This window comes from Arachis hypogaea, chromosome 7 (genome assembly GCF_003086295.3).
Source record: "Arachis hypogaea cultivar Tifrunner chromosome 7, arahy.Tifrunner.gnm2.J5K5, whole genome shotgun sequence".
In the NCBI taxonomy this organism is placed as follows: Eukaryota; Viridiplantae; Streptophyta; class Magnoliopsida; order Fabales; family Fabaceae; genus Arachis; species Arachis hypogaea.
The window spans coordinates 26,895,126-26,912,054 of record NC_092042.1 but is presented as its reverse complement, the minus strand read 5'-3'; the positions used below and the strand labels follow the sequence as shown (position 1 = coordinate 26,912,054).

The 16,929-nt window shown below is 35.4% G+C and overlaps 1 protein-coding gene across 2 annotated transcripts in view; it reads left to right on the top strand.

Moving 5' to 3' along the window:
• Positions 1-7,035: 7,035 nt before the first annotated feature.
• Positions 7,036-16,929, top strand: part of LOC112702864 (uncharacterized) — a gene marked incomplete in the record, with an annotated part of 11,570 nt that continues 1,676 nt past the window's right edge. The window contains 10 exon segments of one of the 2 annotated variants that reach the window (XM_025754071.2): positions 7,036-7,688; positions 10,959-11,002; positions 11,330-11,435; positions 12,130-12,256; positions 12,378-12,754; positions 12,884-13,066; positions 14,065-14,452; positions 15,105-15,405; positions 15,497-15,658; positions 16,367-16,855. In XM_025754071.2, the coding sequence (XP_025609856.2) occupies positions 7,526-7,688; positions 10,959-11,002; positions 11,330-11,435; positions 12,130-12,256; positions 12,378-12,754; positions 12,884-13,066; positions 14,065-14,452; positions 15,105-15,405; positions 15,497-15,658; positions 16,367-16,855 (2,340 nt within the window). 2 annotated transcript variants of the gene reach the window in all.

Here is a 16,929-nt window from a genome sequence, read left to right as displayed (position 1 = left end):
GATGATGTTATGGTTGCTGCTAACGGGTTTACTAAGAAAAACATATGATAAAAATAAGATAACTTACATGATTCCGTTTGTACGAATGGTTCATAGGTAGTAAATATTATCGAGTCTAGAATTTTATAGGATTACTGGGAGGTGACACCTGATGACTGACAGTGATTCGTACATGTCAGAAATTGGGTTGTTACAACTTGGTACTAGAGTAGTTTGTTCCTAATAGAGCTTGGGAATGGACTGACTATGCTTCGTTGCATGCGCTGCTTTTTGTCTTCTTATGCTATTAGGGTATCTTTATTGATACATTTAGCATGATTGTCTGTGAGCGCTTGTTCAAGAATTAATTTCACACTTGACCTGATATGCTAAGGTTGATCACCTTGATATTGATTGTTGGGAATGAATAAGACCTCAATGACTATGAGTAGACGGATTTATCGATATAGGATTTCTCGCAACACATGCGGTTATCAGATAGACTGCCATCATAAACCTTTTAAATGTCGATGACCACATTTGTGTGGAACGCAGCTGTTGTACTTAGAAGTACAGTTGACTATTAAATGTTGGGATAAGAATAGTACGAAAATGGTAACGATGAATCCAAGACAGCCCGATGTGAGTGATGCGCAGTGGAAGCATTGTGACACGAGGCACAAATGTGAATAGTTTCCATCAACTTTGCTTACGGATGTCCTTAGGATTGAACTCCATTCTGTGTAAGATGCGTATTGTGTTAATATAGTACCAAAGTTAGGACGTGTCTTTCTTAAGAATTTTCAATGCTTAGGTATACTCGAAGTTTCGATTTCGAGGGCAAAACTTTTTGTAAGGTGGATGCGATATAACACCCTGATTCTCCATAGAATTATTCTCAGAAATTCTGTGATAAGAAATTCGATAAATATCTAAGAATCACCTCATCATAAAATAATAAGGCAAATTTAGACTTGATAAGTGAAAATAATAGGTATACCATGAGAAATAAAAGCATGTTCTAAGCAGAAAACCGTACCAAACAAACTCCACCCCTTCATAATCAACCGGTTTTTTCTCCATTATAAAGTCATGGTTTTCTTTTTCTTTCTCCATATTTTTCTATTAAACATCACAGAATATTATATCTTTAATTATTAATTAAAGAGAAGTATAAATATATCATTAAAGATTAGTCAAATATGAACCAACACATTAAACCGCTTTTTTTTATTCAAACGAACGATAAGCATACACATCATCAGGAACCTAACCATGATTAAAGCCCTAATCTTCTTCATCCTTCCTTTGATAACCGAAATAGAGAGAAACCCCCCAACCAAGGTTACACCTCTTGGTTTTCTCATGTGATGATGGCTCTGATTAGGTGTTCTATGGAGGAGGAACCATGCAACTCTCGTCACCACCTCATCCCACTTCTTCTCCACCTATTTATATGTCCACCATTTTTTTTGGGTATTCTTTTTCAATGCAAAAAAAAAGAAACGGGAACGAGAGAGCAAGAAAACAACAGAGGGAGCAGGGGTGATGCCAAAAGAAAGTTAAAGAGGAGTCTTTCTAATTTTTATTGTTCTCCATCAATCAGAGCAACAAGAGAAAAAAAGTGATGGCATGAGATGGGGCTGACTGAAGATTCAATTTCGTGTGGTTAGGATTTCTAATTCAAGGAAGAGGCACAAATAAAATTTTGAACTTCAAAAGAGGTAAATGATAGGATTGTAGATTGGCTATGGGTAATTATTAGATGTGATCTTGATTGATGATGATAAGCTAATATGATTGACATTGCTGAAAATTATGTTAACTGGTTGAATTATTGTTGTTGGATGTAGTGCAAATTTTTAATGTTATGAAAGTGTAATCATGTTATGTTTATTATGTAAATTATTGATGTATATGAAACTGAGTCTCTTGAACAGAGTATGGCATAATTCATATAGATATGGTATGAGTTAGAAACTTAGAGGATCAAATTTGGTTATGGAAAATTAGGGAGCCTTCCAAAATTTTTGGGTATGGAAAATTTTTGGGTATTCTAAAACAGATTGGACAGTAACTTAAAATAAATTCTAGGAGTAATCTGGCCAGTTTTTACAAGCAAAATTATTTCTATAATAAACTTCAAGATGACAAGATTTCTCCATAAAAATTTCAAGGGATTTGGCCAAGTGGTTTGGAAGATGCGAATTTTTGAAAATTAGTGGTTGCTGTAGAATTTTCTAGTTTTCTGGCTTTGTAGTATCAACTTCTAGTCGCTAGAACTTTTGATTTATTTGATATTTTGCGTTGCTTCCAAAAAGATTTTACATCTATAAGTCTATTTTAAGTGAGTATAAATTTCACATCCATAGCTATTTTGTATAGTTAGTTATGTCTCTTGGAATATGGGTTGTTCGCAGAAATTCAGAACCAATTACTAAAAATAAGGTAGCACTTCCAACTGACATTTAATTAACCAAAAGAGGTGTTATGAATCCGAAACTTGTTTTTCCTAAACCTTAAGGGTGTAGAGTATATCCTCACCAAAACCTAGAAGTAACGGATTAGAATTGGATTTATTGTAGATTTTTCAAATACAGAGCAGCCTGTTGTATTTTTTTGAAATCTTCTTAATGGTAGCAGCAGATTTTTACTGAATTTGTTATCAAATTTAATTCTAATCCAAATGCAGTAAAACCTAATTCAAAGTAAAGATTAAGATCTCTAGAATGACCTTACCAAGAGAGATAGTCCGTGCATAAGCTTTCGCAACATAAAAACCACATAACAAGACAACAAGGTGCTGTTCCAAGAATCTAGAATAACAGTCTCGATTTTTTTCAATATCTAGCGTTAGACTACCCAAAAAAATATTATTCTTAGTTCTTTAGAAACTTGAGTTCATTATAAACGTGTGGACATAAAGTTTGTGCAAATATGAGTTCGTTTGTTATATTAATTATTAATAGAAGAATAGTCGCCAAGTAGGCAATAGGCTAGACAATTCAAGAAAATAAATAAGAATGCAAGTTGTCCCTAGGAAGGTTTAAAGTTAAAAAGTGATGCGGAGGTATGCTTAGTAACATGGTAATGAGGAGGTATGCTTAGTATATGGTGATGCGGAGGTAGCGTATTTATAAGGTGATGCGGAGGCATGATGAAAAGAAAGAAAATGAGAAACCATGAATGGATAATGATTCATGAGAACTGTTTGTTGGTTTGAATGGGCCTTTGTGCCAAAGTGCTAATGCAAAAGTATCCGCCTGACTGATAGCCTAAGATTGTTAATGTGGGAATGTCCGTCTAACTGATAGCATAATGTATGTTGAATGGGCTTTGTGCCAAATTGCTATTGCGAAAGTGACCGTTTGACTGATAGCCTAAGATTGCTAATGTGGGAATGTTCGCCTAACTAATAGCACTGTTTCTTACCATGATACCAAGATATCCTAATTGACATGGGTTCGCCCATGATGATAATTGTGTATGATTGACATGGTAAAGAGACCATATACATGGTTCACCTCGAGTAACGTCGGGTTGTGGGTAGACAACTGACGCATGAGCTCATGGCCTACATTAGGAACAGGCATGCATCATAAATTGATTGCGCATTTGATTGTGATTATTTACTGTTCATTCTTTCTGCTACGTGCTATCTGCTTCTTGTTAACTTTATATTCTCTGATTCTTTTTTGTGTTTTAAAGTTGTATACTTACAATTTCTCTAAAGCTTAGATTAAGATAGTAAAATTAGGAACAATAGCCATAGAGAATAGCATAAAGAGCGGCATTAACCCCAACGGAAGATGGCAAGATAGAGTTATGTCAGAGCTGCGCAGCGAAAATAGCCGAGAGACTTAGCAAGCGAGTTATTATGATAGAGCCAGAATCCTAGGTTTCACGAGACAGATGTATTTTTACGATGTTGCCTTACTGAGAACCATATAGGTTTTCACCCTTTCTTTTTCTTCCCTCTCCCCCCTAGCTAGAAGATCTCGACTTGTCTGCCACCACTGGAGTTTTATTCAGAGAGGTACTAGAGGAGTATTTGTTTTTGAACCCTACAGAAAATTCTTGAGACTAGTCTTGACATGATGCCTGCAAACTTGTGCTCCGATGGTGAGAAGAATGTAAGATAGATGATCTTTATTCCTTATACTTTTCCTTCCCTCACTTTTGTAGCATTTTTTAGGGGTAGAATTTGATATTTTTTTTCTTTGTTAGTCCAGGTACCAGTATATATATATATATATATATATATATATATATATATATATATATATATATATATATATATATATATATATATATATATATATATGACGTATATATGTATAAAAGCTTTTCTGTAATCTTGTTGCTACTTTAGTTTTGCTGTTAGTTTTCTATTTACTTTATATTATATATCTCTGATGATGTTTTGGTTGCTGCTAACGGGTTTACTAAGAAAAACATTTGATAAAAATAAGCTAACATACGCGATTCCGTTAGTACGAAAGGCTCATAGGTAGTAAATATTATCGAGTCTAGAATTTTATAGGATTACTAGGAGGTGACACCTAATAACTGGCAGTAATCCGACCTTGTCGAAAATTTGATTGTTACAGCAGGAACATCAGCATTGTCAACCTAAGTCTGATTTTTTGTAGGCAGAGTTAAACTCGGGAAAGTTGCAACTTAGACGAGGGCTCTAGTACTGGAATGACAAACTCGTTATTCCAACACACTCAGCCTTAATTCAACAAGGAGTTTTACGATTCCATTGTTGAGGGACGTGAAAATGTACAAAAGACATTGTCTCAATTATCTGCCCAGTTTTATTGGTAAGATATGGCATACTCAGTAAGGAGGTACATTAAGACTTGCTCTATTTGCCAACAAACCAAGTATATGACACAACCATCGGCTGGCTTACTTGAATCCCTCCCAATCTATCTCAAATTTGGCAGGACATTTCGATGGATTTTATCACTAGCCTACTACCAACCCATGGTTGCTTAGTGATCTTGGTCATTGTCGATCACTTGTCTAAATTTTTCCATTTTATTCTCTTTCTAGCAAATTTTATGTCACCGAAAATTGCTGAAGTCTTCATCCGAAATGTGGTTAGCATACGCGGCATGTGCCCCAATCCATTATTTTAGATTGTGATAAAGTCTTCATGAATAAATTTTGGGAGCAATGATGCACAAGTCAGGATATATTATTGGCTAAATGTTTCGCATATTATCCAGAATTGGAGGCCAAAACACAGAGTTTAATAGATGTCTAAAGATGTATTTGAGGTGCTATATGCAGGAGAATCTAAAGGAATGGTATAAGCTCTTGCCTTAGGTAGCTAATAGCTATAACACTTTATTTCATTTACCTATCGGTATGATACCCTTTAAGGCTGTGTTTGGGATGGACCTTTCTCCTTTGATAAGATATGAAGCTAACCTGAACTATCCACCAGCTTTGCAGGAATTACTGCAACTATGTGATGCTGTTTTGGTTATTCTGAAGTACAATTTACAAAAAGCCCAAGCTTGGATGAAGGCTTAGGCTGACAACATACACAGGAAGTTGGAATTCGTGGTAGGAGACTTTGTCTACCTAAAATTGCAGCCATACTGACAAAGATCAGTGGCATACAAATTGAAACTTCTCATTTCAGTTAAGATCCATAAGATTTTTCGTATCTCGCTGTTGAAAAATGTGAAGGTGCACCTTTCCTCCCCAGTATTAGTGGATGAGAGAGGATGTCACTTATAACTACAGATAGTTATGGGACATCGAATAATTAAGAGAAATGGTAAGTGGTAAAACTTATCAGCATAGAAAGCCCCGTGTGAGTCATATGAGGTAATGTGAATTTAATATCCTATTTTCAACTTTGAGGGCAAAGTCAAGTTTCAATGGAGGGAGTATTAATACAAATAGAGGAGAGAGAACAGTCAGTCGAACTATGCAATAGAAAGGGGATCTGAAGACCCAAGTGGATGTAAGTAACTCTCATGGAAGGAAAGCATGATGAAAAAAGCATCAAATAACTGAATAAGACTTGGAAGGAGACATTGAGAATTGTGCGTGGTCTTCTTTCTTTTTAGACTCTTCTTCGAACTTTCTTCTTGTTATTTTCTTTTTTCTTACTTATAGCATCTTTCCTTTCAATGTGTAGGTAATTGTCTTCACCTATGATCCATTTTCTCCAAATTCTATTCATACTTGTGATACAAAATCATAGTATACATTTTCTTTATCACATTTTTACTTATTGATCACACATATTGTACCAATTTTTCATATATCACGAATACATTACTTTTTCTTTGATTGCATATCATATTATTTATCATAAAATAGTATTTGTATATCATAACTTAGTTTTATCTATATATTCTTCACAAGTAACTTTATAAACTTGGTTTGATAAAATTTTTATTTTTCAAAAGTAGTCAATGAAAATCAGCTCTTACAATATAGTTTTTTAAAAGTTTAACATCTATGTTTAGTACATAGTTATTAAAATGGAATCGATAATAAATTCGTTTGAGACATTTGGTTATTGGATTAGTGGTTTAACTAATAGGTCACTAGTCGAACTATTTAAATTATAATTAATAAATATAATATTCAAAAATAATTAATTCATATATTCATATATATATATATATATATATATAATATTAAAAATGCTAATTTTTAAAATATTATAATAAATATAAATATAAGAGTTAAATTTAGATATTAATTAATATATGAGATTATATGAAATATTTAATATTAATAAGTATAAACTAACTTTAAAAAATTTAATTTTAAACGTCTATAAAAATACCTCATCTTTTAAAATTGTAAATATAAGTACATAATTTTTTTAATTTATTAAATATAAAATAAAGAGTTTGTATGTTTTAAAAATACAACACTTTTTTAAAAATCTTTACCAAATTGAGCTACATTCTAATCAGTAAAATTCATTTAAATATGTAAATAACATTTTTATTAAAAAATAAAAAATAAAATGAAAAAGGAAATTAATCTAAAAGCAAAAGGAAAACTCGAAGATGAAGAAAAAAGGAAAATAAAAGGCAAGTAAGAGGAAATTAGGAAGGAAAACAAGAGGCAAGTGTGAGGAAAAAAAGCCATAGACAGTGCGTGTTTGAGAGAGAGCCTAGAAAGAAAATGAAAATGAAAATGAAAAGCCCCTCACTGTAAATAAATTACAAAAAATTAAAAAACAACACACACTTGGTTATCTCTCTCTCTCTGCTACTTGTGAATTCATAATAGATCAATTCAAAGCCCCATTCAAAAACACAGATCATAACTCTCTCTCTCTCTCTCTTCCCAATTCCTCATTGTAAATCTATTTCTCAGTCCCTTTTTTCTCTGGTTTTCTGTTAATCACACCACATAAAAAACCAATCACTGACCCCTGTTTTTCTTCTTCGTCTTCGTCCTCCTATTTAGGTACCCCTCTCTCTTTCTCTGTTCTCCTTATACCCACACACCCCCTCTTTCTTTCTCTCTCCAAAGTTTGAAACTTTGTGTCACAAACATGAGCGGTGGTGGGTTTAGGGCTTCAATTCCGAGCAGTGTCAGGAAGACGATCCAGAACATTAAGGAGATCACAGGGAATCACAGTGATGAGGACATTTATGCAATGCTCAAGGAATGTTCCATGGATCCCAACGAGACCACTCAGAAGCTTCTCCTTCAGGGTATCATTTCAGCTATTCTAAGCTCTCTCTCTCTCTCTCTCTCTCTCTCTCTCTCTCTCTATATATATATATATATATATATATATATATATATATATATATATATGAGTTTTTTCTTTTTCATGGATTTGAATATTTTTTTATTTTTTTGATCTTGATCCTAATCCCAATCTTTGTTTGTTCCCATGTGATCCATGTGTTGGGACTCTCTATTTTTTCTCATTTGGGGTTCCCTTTGCTTTGTTTTGGAATTTTGATTCTTTTTCTTTTGGGGTAGTGTTTGGAGTAGGGACTTTGAATGATTGTGTTTGATATGATAAAGGCCATGTCCCCTTTTCTTTTTAATATTTTTTAATTTCTTTACTGTTGATGCACTTTTGTTTGGTGGTTATGATAGAAAAATTTTTAATATCCCTTTTGATTTCTGAGGCGCGTTGTGTAGTTTGCCATAAAGAAAGTTCAGTTTTTGGACCAAAGTTTTCAGTTTCTATTTTCTACCTAGATGCATTTGGTTAATGTGTTTAGCTTATGGACTTGACTGTGTGTTATAGTGTTTTGTTTGTATGATCTTATTTAACATCCTGAATCTGTTTTTGGTGGTACCTTGAACTGATCGTGTGTTAAAGCTTTCACTTTCAATGAGTCAGTTATCTAAGCAAGCGATATATCTTGGAGGACGTTGAAAGTGATTGCTTTTGCCTTTTGAGTTTGCAAGAGGTGCAGATTCATGGACTAAGATGGCTTAATAATGTTTGGAAATATGCTTTTATTTGATATTGCGTTGTAGCCAACCACTGTTTTTTCGTGACGATTTGCTTGCAGTTCCTGTATTCTTCTTCCATGGACTGGTTTATCATGATACACTTAGGTTTTCAAAATAATGGCCTTCTTAAATTCAGTTATAGACTTCGTAGCGAGTAGCGACATAGCAGATCGCAGAGCAATACTATTACAGAGGACCTGCAATGAGAAAACTTGGGAAGTTTGTAAAATATGCATTATTGACACTCCTAGTAGTTTCGGACATTTATCACAATAAAATGATATAATAATTAGAGACTCATGATAGAGAAAAAGAAAAACTACTAGGAAACGATAATTTCTTTAACTAATTTAGGGCAGAACTTATTACAAATGCAAATAACTTGAAATATTCCACACTAGGAAAAGCAATAGAAAACAAAAGGAAGTAGAAGAATTACACAGATAACACCACCTGTTGCATGGCTGCAAGACAACTGACCTTTTCAGTTGAAGGAGAAGGAGCTGCATGCAAGATAGAAATACGAAGGAGGATTTGCGATGCTGATTCGGGAGTTTATGCTATATTCATGTCAGGGGCAAAGTGACATGAAATAGAGTTATAGAGGAAGCCCTAACCTTCAATTTCACAGAGCAATATGCCATGTGCAACGCTAACATAGTCATTTATGATCTGAAAGTAGTTTACAGATGCTGATTAACGCAAACTTCAAAAATTGGTGAAGCTCACTGAGGAAGCTGGAAGGTTGGCTTAGACTTTTGATGATGTTAGTATTGCAGCCACTAGCTCATTAAATATTGCTATAACTGCTTATTGTGGTGATCCATGACATAAGAATGAAGTGCTGTGCTACAAGAATTTTGGTGTAGCTAAGATTCATGCCAATTTATGTAGCAATTGCAATTCTCCATTATTGTTTTGTTGGTATCTACCATAGTGAGGCATGAGGTTTCATGGATTTTACAAAAAATGCTATGAGCCTATGAGAATTGGGTAGTTCATTTGTATTTTGCATTGCAGCCATGTCAGCTGCTATTTTCCATCACGGCCAGTTGTAGAAATAGTGGCAAAGACCTTCTTTGAGAAAAGAGGCGGGCAGGTCTACAGTTTTAATTTCTGATTCTGAAAAATCAACCGTTTCTGTTTTGCCTGTAAAATATGCCCAGTTGCCCACTCTGCCACTCAAAATACTGCCACTTCCTATTCCCTCTTTCGCTCTTCACATGTGTTTTGCAATGCCTTCTCTGCCTTTATGCGATCTACAATCTTTATTTCTGGCTCTGGAGCTAGGCTACATTTTTATGTGTTTATTTAATTTATTGATGTTTGATGAATTTGATTTCTTAGAAATCTTGAATATGTCTCCTTTTTTTTATTATTCTTGATTTATGTTAGTATTTATTGTATAGGCCGCAATACTATCTTCTAGATTTGTATAGTGGATTTTTTGCTAACTGCTATGAGCCGCTATCTGCTATTAATTACATTAATCTAGCTTGATGCTTTTAATATGCATCAATCTTCTTTGATATCTATTAAATTTTACAGATTCATTCTTTTTGAACTACCAGTATTCAGGGTTTTATTGAACTCTGGCTAATCTAGTATGAGCTAGGTTGGCTTACGATAGGGTTAAAGCTCTTCCCACATTAGCTTCCCCCCCATTCACAAGACTCAAGTTTTAGACCTTGATCAAGGAGAGTATGCTAGGGCCATTTGATTATTGGATGTACTTTTACTTTCCTCTTTGAGGGTTAGGATTCGCTAGTTATAAACAATAAAGCACTCATATAAATGGAGCTTTTGGAAGTATTCACAAGTTATTCTATATTTGAATATGTAGTAATAAAAGTGCTTATTTTAAGTGCTTCTTGAGAAGCTGTATGTTTTAGTTTTCCAAAAAAGATTGAACATGATTTTTTGAGAAGTGCTAAGCTGAATACCCAAACAGGACAAACAAAAATGAGTAACAATTAGAGTTTTTACTTTTGAATAGTGCCAAGCTGAATAGCCAAACAGAACAAGTTGGGAAAAATTGACTGTTGAAAAGTTAAAAAAATTCATAAGTAGGGTTATTCAAACAGGCCCTTACAGTTCTAGTTGTCTTTGCAAACTATAAATTCTTGGATCTATACATGGTTAGTTCCTCTTGTAGTTAACTGGCCGAGATATCTTATCTTTATAGTTGTTTCAATGCTTTTTCTCATCTCTTTGCCCTTTGAGCTATTTGTTTTGTGAAGTTTCAAGTTGGCATCATTCTGCATATAAGGATCTGCCGATCTGCTACTGTATTTGTATTTCTGCGGCCATTTTGAAGTAGCTTGGGCATTGATTTGCCTTCTCATGGGATGTTCTATTAATCTTTCTTCCTTTCATTCATGCATGGTATCTATGGCTGTTGGTTCTGAACTTCTTGTGTCAATTATATATGAATTTATAGGTTGTTTCCAGTATCATAGTTATTGTGATATCTTTATTTAGAAAATAACAGTTAGTATGTTTTACAGACACATTTCATGAGGTCAAAAGAAAGAGGGACAAAAGAAAGGAGGTAAGTTATTTATTGTAAGACAGCGATGGTGAAATAGTTGTTTTGATGATGTTTTCAGCACTTAAAATTAAAAACTTTAAATTAAAGTTACTTGTTGGATGTTTTTCTTTTCCACCAATAGTTCACTTTTGGTGAGTTTAAGGACTTCTGTTATTTATTTGTTGGACAGAGGGAACTTTTCAGTATTATAGAAATTTTGTCACTTGTTTATGTAATGTGGCTCCTGTAATTTACTTATGCTGGACTTATTTTTAGAGATTGTTCTAATCACTCAATTCAGTTTGCTGATTCTGCTTTTGCTTCTTTTATTTGTTTGTAATTCTGTAGAATCTTAACAGCAGAGAGTCTGTGGAGCCACGATGGAGGCCTGGTGCCCAAGGGAGGGGGCCTAGGGGTGGTCGGGGAAATTTTTCACCTCATAATGCATCTCATGGTGAGTAACTGCTTTTATTTGAGCTTCTTTTGCTCTATCTGACATTTGTCTCTTCCTTTGTCAGCTAAAATAGTTATTGTCTGACTACTTTTGGTGCTTCATGTCTAGTAAGTTTAGACAGAGATAGATGAGTCTGGATTTGTAGCATCATTTGGCCATTTTCTTGCACCGTTTTTCAAATCTGCGGGACTATATACCAGGCAATTAAAAACTAACGAGAATAAATTCAATGGTGCCAAGATGGGGATGTTGTGATGTATAGGGGAATACACCAAATGAAATAAAATTAGAAATTAATTCATCAAACACAATTTTGGGTGACACTATTGGGGAATGTGGAAAATATGATAGTTTCTACTTTAGGCAGTTTGGTCATATAACGAGAAGATCTGAAGAAACTCCAGTAGGAATTGTAGATTAGATGGAGGTTGATCCAACAAGTAGTGGTAGAAGTAGACCAAGAAAAGCTCTAGATGAAACCGTTGGAAAGGACTTAATTTTTAGTGGCTTATTTTATTTATATTGTTTATGCTAGGGCACAATGGCATTGTTTGATCCATATATTAGAGACCACATAGTAGCAAAAATCTCTATTCCAGTATGCATTACTACTCAAATATGGGTATTATGTTGACCAGCCAGAGGTTTAGAGCACCTAATTAAGATTGTGATTCTTTTTGTGGACTTCTCTCAGATGCTGGAGGTAGCAAGAATTCTGGCACGGCCAAAGATGTTGGGACTCATCAAGCAGCTGAGAAGGTTGCGACGCCTTTGCCAGCTGCTCAAGAGGAGCTATCTAAAGAAAAATGTTCTGGAACGAGGTGACTATATTAACTAAAATTCATGTTTTGGTAACTTTGATTGATATCATGACTGTTTATATTTTATCCTGGTATGATTGGTTCTTCAAACTTTATAACTACCTGTATATGTGCTTTGTAGCTCTGTGTCGACTATTGCCAATGGTCCTAAAACTGAAGGTTTTGGAACTACTAGTGGCGGGAGTCCTTTCCCGTCATCAGCTGGAGCTGGAGAGAGAATGGGTCCACCACCAGGTCCTACTAATAATTTGGGTAGTGCTTTGCCTTCTGATGGTAGTTCACATAAAGTTTCAACTGTTACATCTGGAAGTGGGTCACTGCACTCCTCCGGTAACTGCTCAGGGTCTGGATCTGCATCTTCATCAGCCGCATATTTCTCTTCTTCAGACCCGGTGCTGGTTCCATCTAGTGATTCATGGGTTCCTGGTGCTGTTGGTGCAATCAGACGTGACCTTGGTAGCCAACGTCCTCCTGGGGAGTTAAATTCTGGTAACACTGGTGAGAACAAAGTAGTTGCTGGTCAGTGGTTTAGGGTACTTGATATTTTATTACTTTCTTTCATAGTTTGTTGGGTTTTAAAGTTTTTCTTAAATTTAATTAACTAAAATTTCCCCAACATCATGCCAGCTTCTGAGACTGGTAGCTCTTCTGTGCAAGGAAAGATTCAAGTCAAATCTCAGGGAGTGACTAAAAATCACCATTCTGAGATTTCATCCACTTCATCGTCAGCCACTCATGGGAGTTCTTCAAATAGCCGACCTTCCTCTAATTACGGTAGCAGGTCACAACAATTAATTGGCAATCAGAAAGGTACTTTATATCTGTGTAGTTCAAGTACACTTTTGCCTCCTGTATTGTCAACAAGTCTAGTCAACAAGAATTAATATTAAAGAGTATATTAGATGATAAGTATTGGTTTTTGTATTTCCTAGTATTTCATGATTAGGAGTGTTCTATTATTATAAATAGTGCTTAGTGTTTTGCTGCCTGTATAACAGCACATTACTCCCTCTCCTTCGAAATGACTGTCACTTTGACTGTTTTGATACATTAAAAATTAGTGTATCTAGACCTATTTTGCATCTAAATACATTGAAATGGAGGAAGTACATCATATCACAGCATTTCAATATATTATTTTATTATTTGGAGTCCTAATCTTTTTTCTTCCTTTCCTACTTAAACTTGTAATATCATCAGTCACTAAGGATCCAACAAGGGAATAACCTCAATATTCTAGAGATGATAATGCTGCATTGGATGATTAGACACACTAAACTATAGGATTATGTATGGATATTGTTGGAAAAAAATTGGGGTAGTACTTATTGAGGAAAATCTGGTAAAAATGTAGGTATTTGTTTGAACATATAAGAAGACGTGTATAACTTTTGTAAGATGTATGAGTTAGATGCAGGGTAGTGTATTTGCTGGAGTTAGAGGAAGACTAGTAATATCTATAGATAAAACTACTGTGAGGGGCTTTTATTTAAATGCTCTGTCTAAAGACATGAAGTGGTTTTCAATAGTGCACTATTGCATCCTTTGGTTTCTGTAGTTGACGCCACTTTCTTCTTATTATAGTATAGTTAGGGTTTTGCCATCTGAAACATCTCTGTTGTTAGGATCCCATTAGTAGATGGAGCAGATGGAGGAAGGCTCACAGTGAAGTTATAATTTTCCGTTACCTAGTAGGATAGGAACTTCTAGGCATTTGTTAGATTGACATCTGAACATTTATAATTAGTTTCTATTCCTTCCTTCCTTTTTATGCCTGTCAAAATATGATTAGTTTGTGACTCATACAGCTGGTTCTACTAAGGAGTGGAAACCAAAGCCAACAAATACGACCAATCAGGGCTCTAGACCAGCTAGTGCATCTGAGACTCGTGCCGTTTCTGCTGAGGTAACCGGGCAGTTATCGTCTGCCCCTAGTTCCCTTGTCTCTGAAGAAGCTACTACAGAGCTGCAGAAGAAGCTGGAGGATTTCCATCTTCCACAGCGTCAACATGTTATACTTCCTAACCATATCTTTGTGCCCGAGTCTGAGAAGAACAAATTTTGCTTTGGAAGTTTGGGAGTCACTTTTGGAGTCGATACAAGCTTTGTTAGTGGTCCTGAGAGTGAAAAGAGTTCCACACCTCCTTCGGAAACATCTCAGGCTGTTGAAGAGACGGTGGATGAGCAGGCTTCAAGGTAGGAATGCTTAAACTGTTTTCTTTGAAAAATCTAGTACCTCAAACACTTAGAATCTAATCACATTGAGTTCTATTAAATCCATGAGAGAATTAGAATTCTGGAAGTAATTCCATTTTTGGAATGGAGAGAATAAGAATCTTTTAACTGCTTATCTGTGTAATCATTTAATAGAGTGAGCTGAATAAAGAATCTAGAAGAATCTAGAAGCTGTTAGAGTAGTTATAGGAATTGCCAGCTAGGATAGATTCCTCCCTAACAGTCCCTAACTAAAGTTTGTAAGGTGCCTTCTCATCTAGTGTGCTGAACACTATTCTCATATATATATATATATATATAAGTACTGGTTCAGTGCTCTAATATGAAGAGATTCTTATTTCTACAATTCTCTGCTTCTCTCTCTTCTCTCTGTTTCTCTTTCAACTTTCTCTTCTCTGAAACTCTGTTATCATTGGTATCACTTTTGAGAAGTGAATCTTTCCCCTGGATAATGATATTTTCTTACAAGTGACCACTGATCAAACTAAAACTTGATGGTAGTTTCCCTTTCTTTTTTTTTTTTTTTTGCTGCAACAAGTAGTTTTTTTTTTAATTTGTTTTGTGTAGGTTTAAACTTTGTCCTTCTGGCTGATTGCACCTTTTATGTTTGCAGTCAAAATGTTGCTGTTACATCTGAGGTGGGAGATTATGCTGATCATCCACAATCACCTTCTAATGTTGCCGAAAATTTGTCATCCAATGAGGTTGATGGGTCTTCCAGTGCTATGCCGGAGTATAATGAATCCAAGCAAGACAATTCTTTACCATCTGGAGGTAATCAATACTCCGGGGTGCATACTTCTTCAAATTACAGTTTTGGTTTTGTGCCCCCAATGTCTCTGAGTACACAGGCTGCCCCATTTGACAATTCTGATTCGGAAACACGTGACGTTTCCCGGCTTCCTAGCTATGTTGTGAGATCTGCTACCCGTATATTGTTTTGTTTGTTATTATTATGCATAATTGTTTCTTAGAAAGTTAAATTTGATTCTTTTCTTGTTATAGGTCCATCAACCATTTGATCCAACTAGTTATTATGCCCAGTTTTACCGCTCAGGGGCTGATGGTGATGGCCGTCTTTCTCCATTTCCTTCTGCTGGGGCTGCTACAAAGTACAATGGCAATGTTGCAGTGTTGCCTGCGTCGAATTCTCAGTCTCCACAAGAGGTTTGTATTGCTATTCAAATTTATTTCTGAATCAGCCATATAAGACCTTAAGAGAACATTGTCTTTTGAATACATTCTCCCCCCCCCCCCCAAAAAAAAAAAAAAAAAGAAAACTCTTTGTTTCTTAGATTATAAAGTGGACCTAGTGTCTAATTTTTACCTCTATTATGCAAATATTAGATTCTGTACCAATATTCTATTGTATGTAAAATAAAATAGCAAGCAACCTTAGTTGCTTTGTTCTCTATAATTGTAAGAACTGACTTCACCTTAGTTTCGTTACACCATGTGCGCCCCTTGTATTTTAAAAATGTGTAAACCCATCACTAAACTTTCTAAAATGTGCAGACTTACCCGTCAATGGTTAACAGAAATAACTCATTAAGGTATTGCATATTTTGGAAAGATCTAAAATTCAAGGAGATATGATGTTTTCCAAAATCTGCACATTTTGGAAAATTCGGGAGGCAGATTTGCACATTTTTAGACTTTAGGGGTTTACCATCTATACTTTATACCATGTGTACTTTACACCGTGTATACAGTTTGGTGGTAAAGTTCAATTAACCCTTATCTTTTTTGATAGTAACGTGGTTTACTATTTTGAGAAACCATAAGAGATAAACTTTAAACAGTTGAATGTAGGTATAATTTTTCCTGATTGATGCAGCAAACATGATTTATCAAAAACTTTATGCTATTCTGCAGGGAGGTGTCTTGTCCACAGCAGGTCCAACACCGCTTGTGACCCAAGCTGCTGGGCTAATGCAAAGCTCAATAGCCGTTACTCAGCAACCTGTACCTGTTTTCAGACCACCAAGTGGGGTTCACATATCCCACTACCCTCCTAACTACATTCCATATGGTCACTATTTTTCGCCATTTTACGTCCCGCCTCCAATTCACCACTTTCTCGGTAATGGTGCATTTCCTCAACAACCTCAGGCCAGCACTGTGTATCCACCTCCGCCAGCAGTGGCTGCCACAGCGATGAAATATCCTCTTCCGCAATTCAAACCTGGAGGAAATGCAGCTAACCCAGCTCACCTTGTAATGCCCGGCGCCTATGGTGCATATGGCTCCTCGCCAGCCGGTTATAATCACAGTTCTGCAGCATCTGCAGGGAATTCAACCTCTAACGAGGATCTTGGTTCATCCCAGTTCAAGGAAAGTAATGTTTACATTGGCGGACAGCAGGTTTGTTCCTTTTGATTGATGTCTTTAAGTATCATAATATGAATGACGAAATGTACCTTCCAATGCGGAGGTTT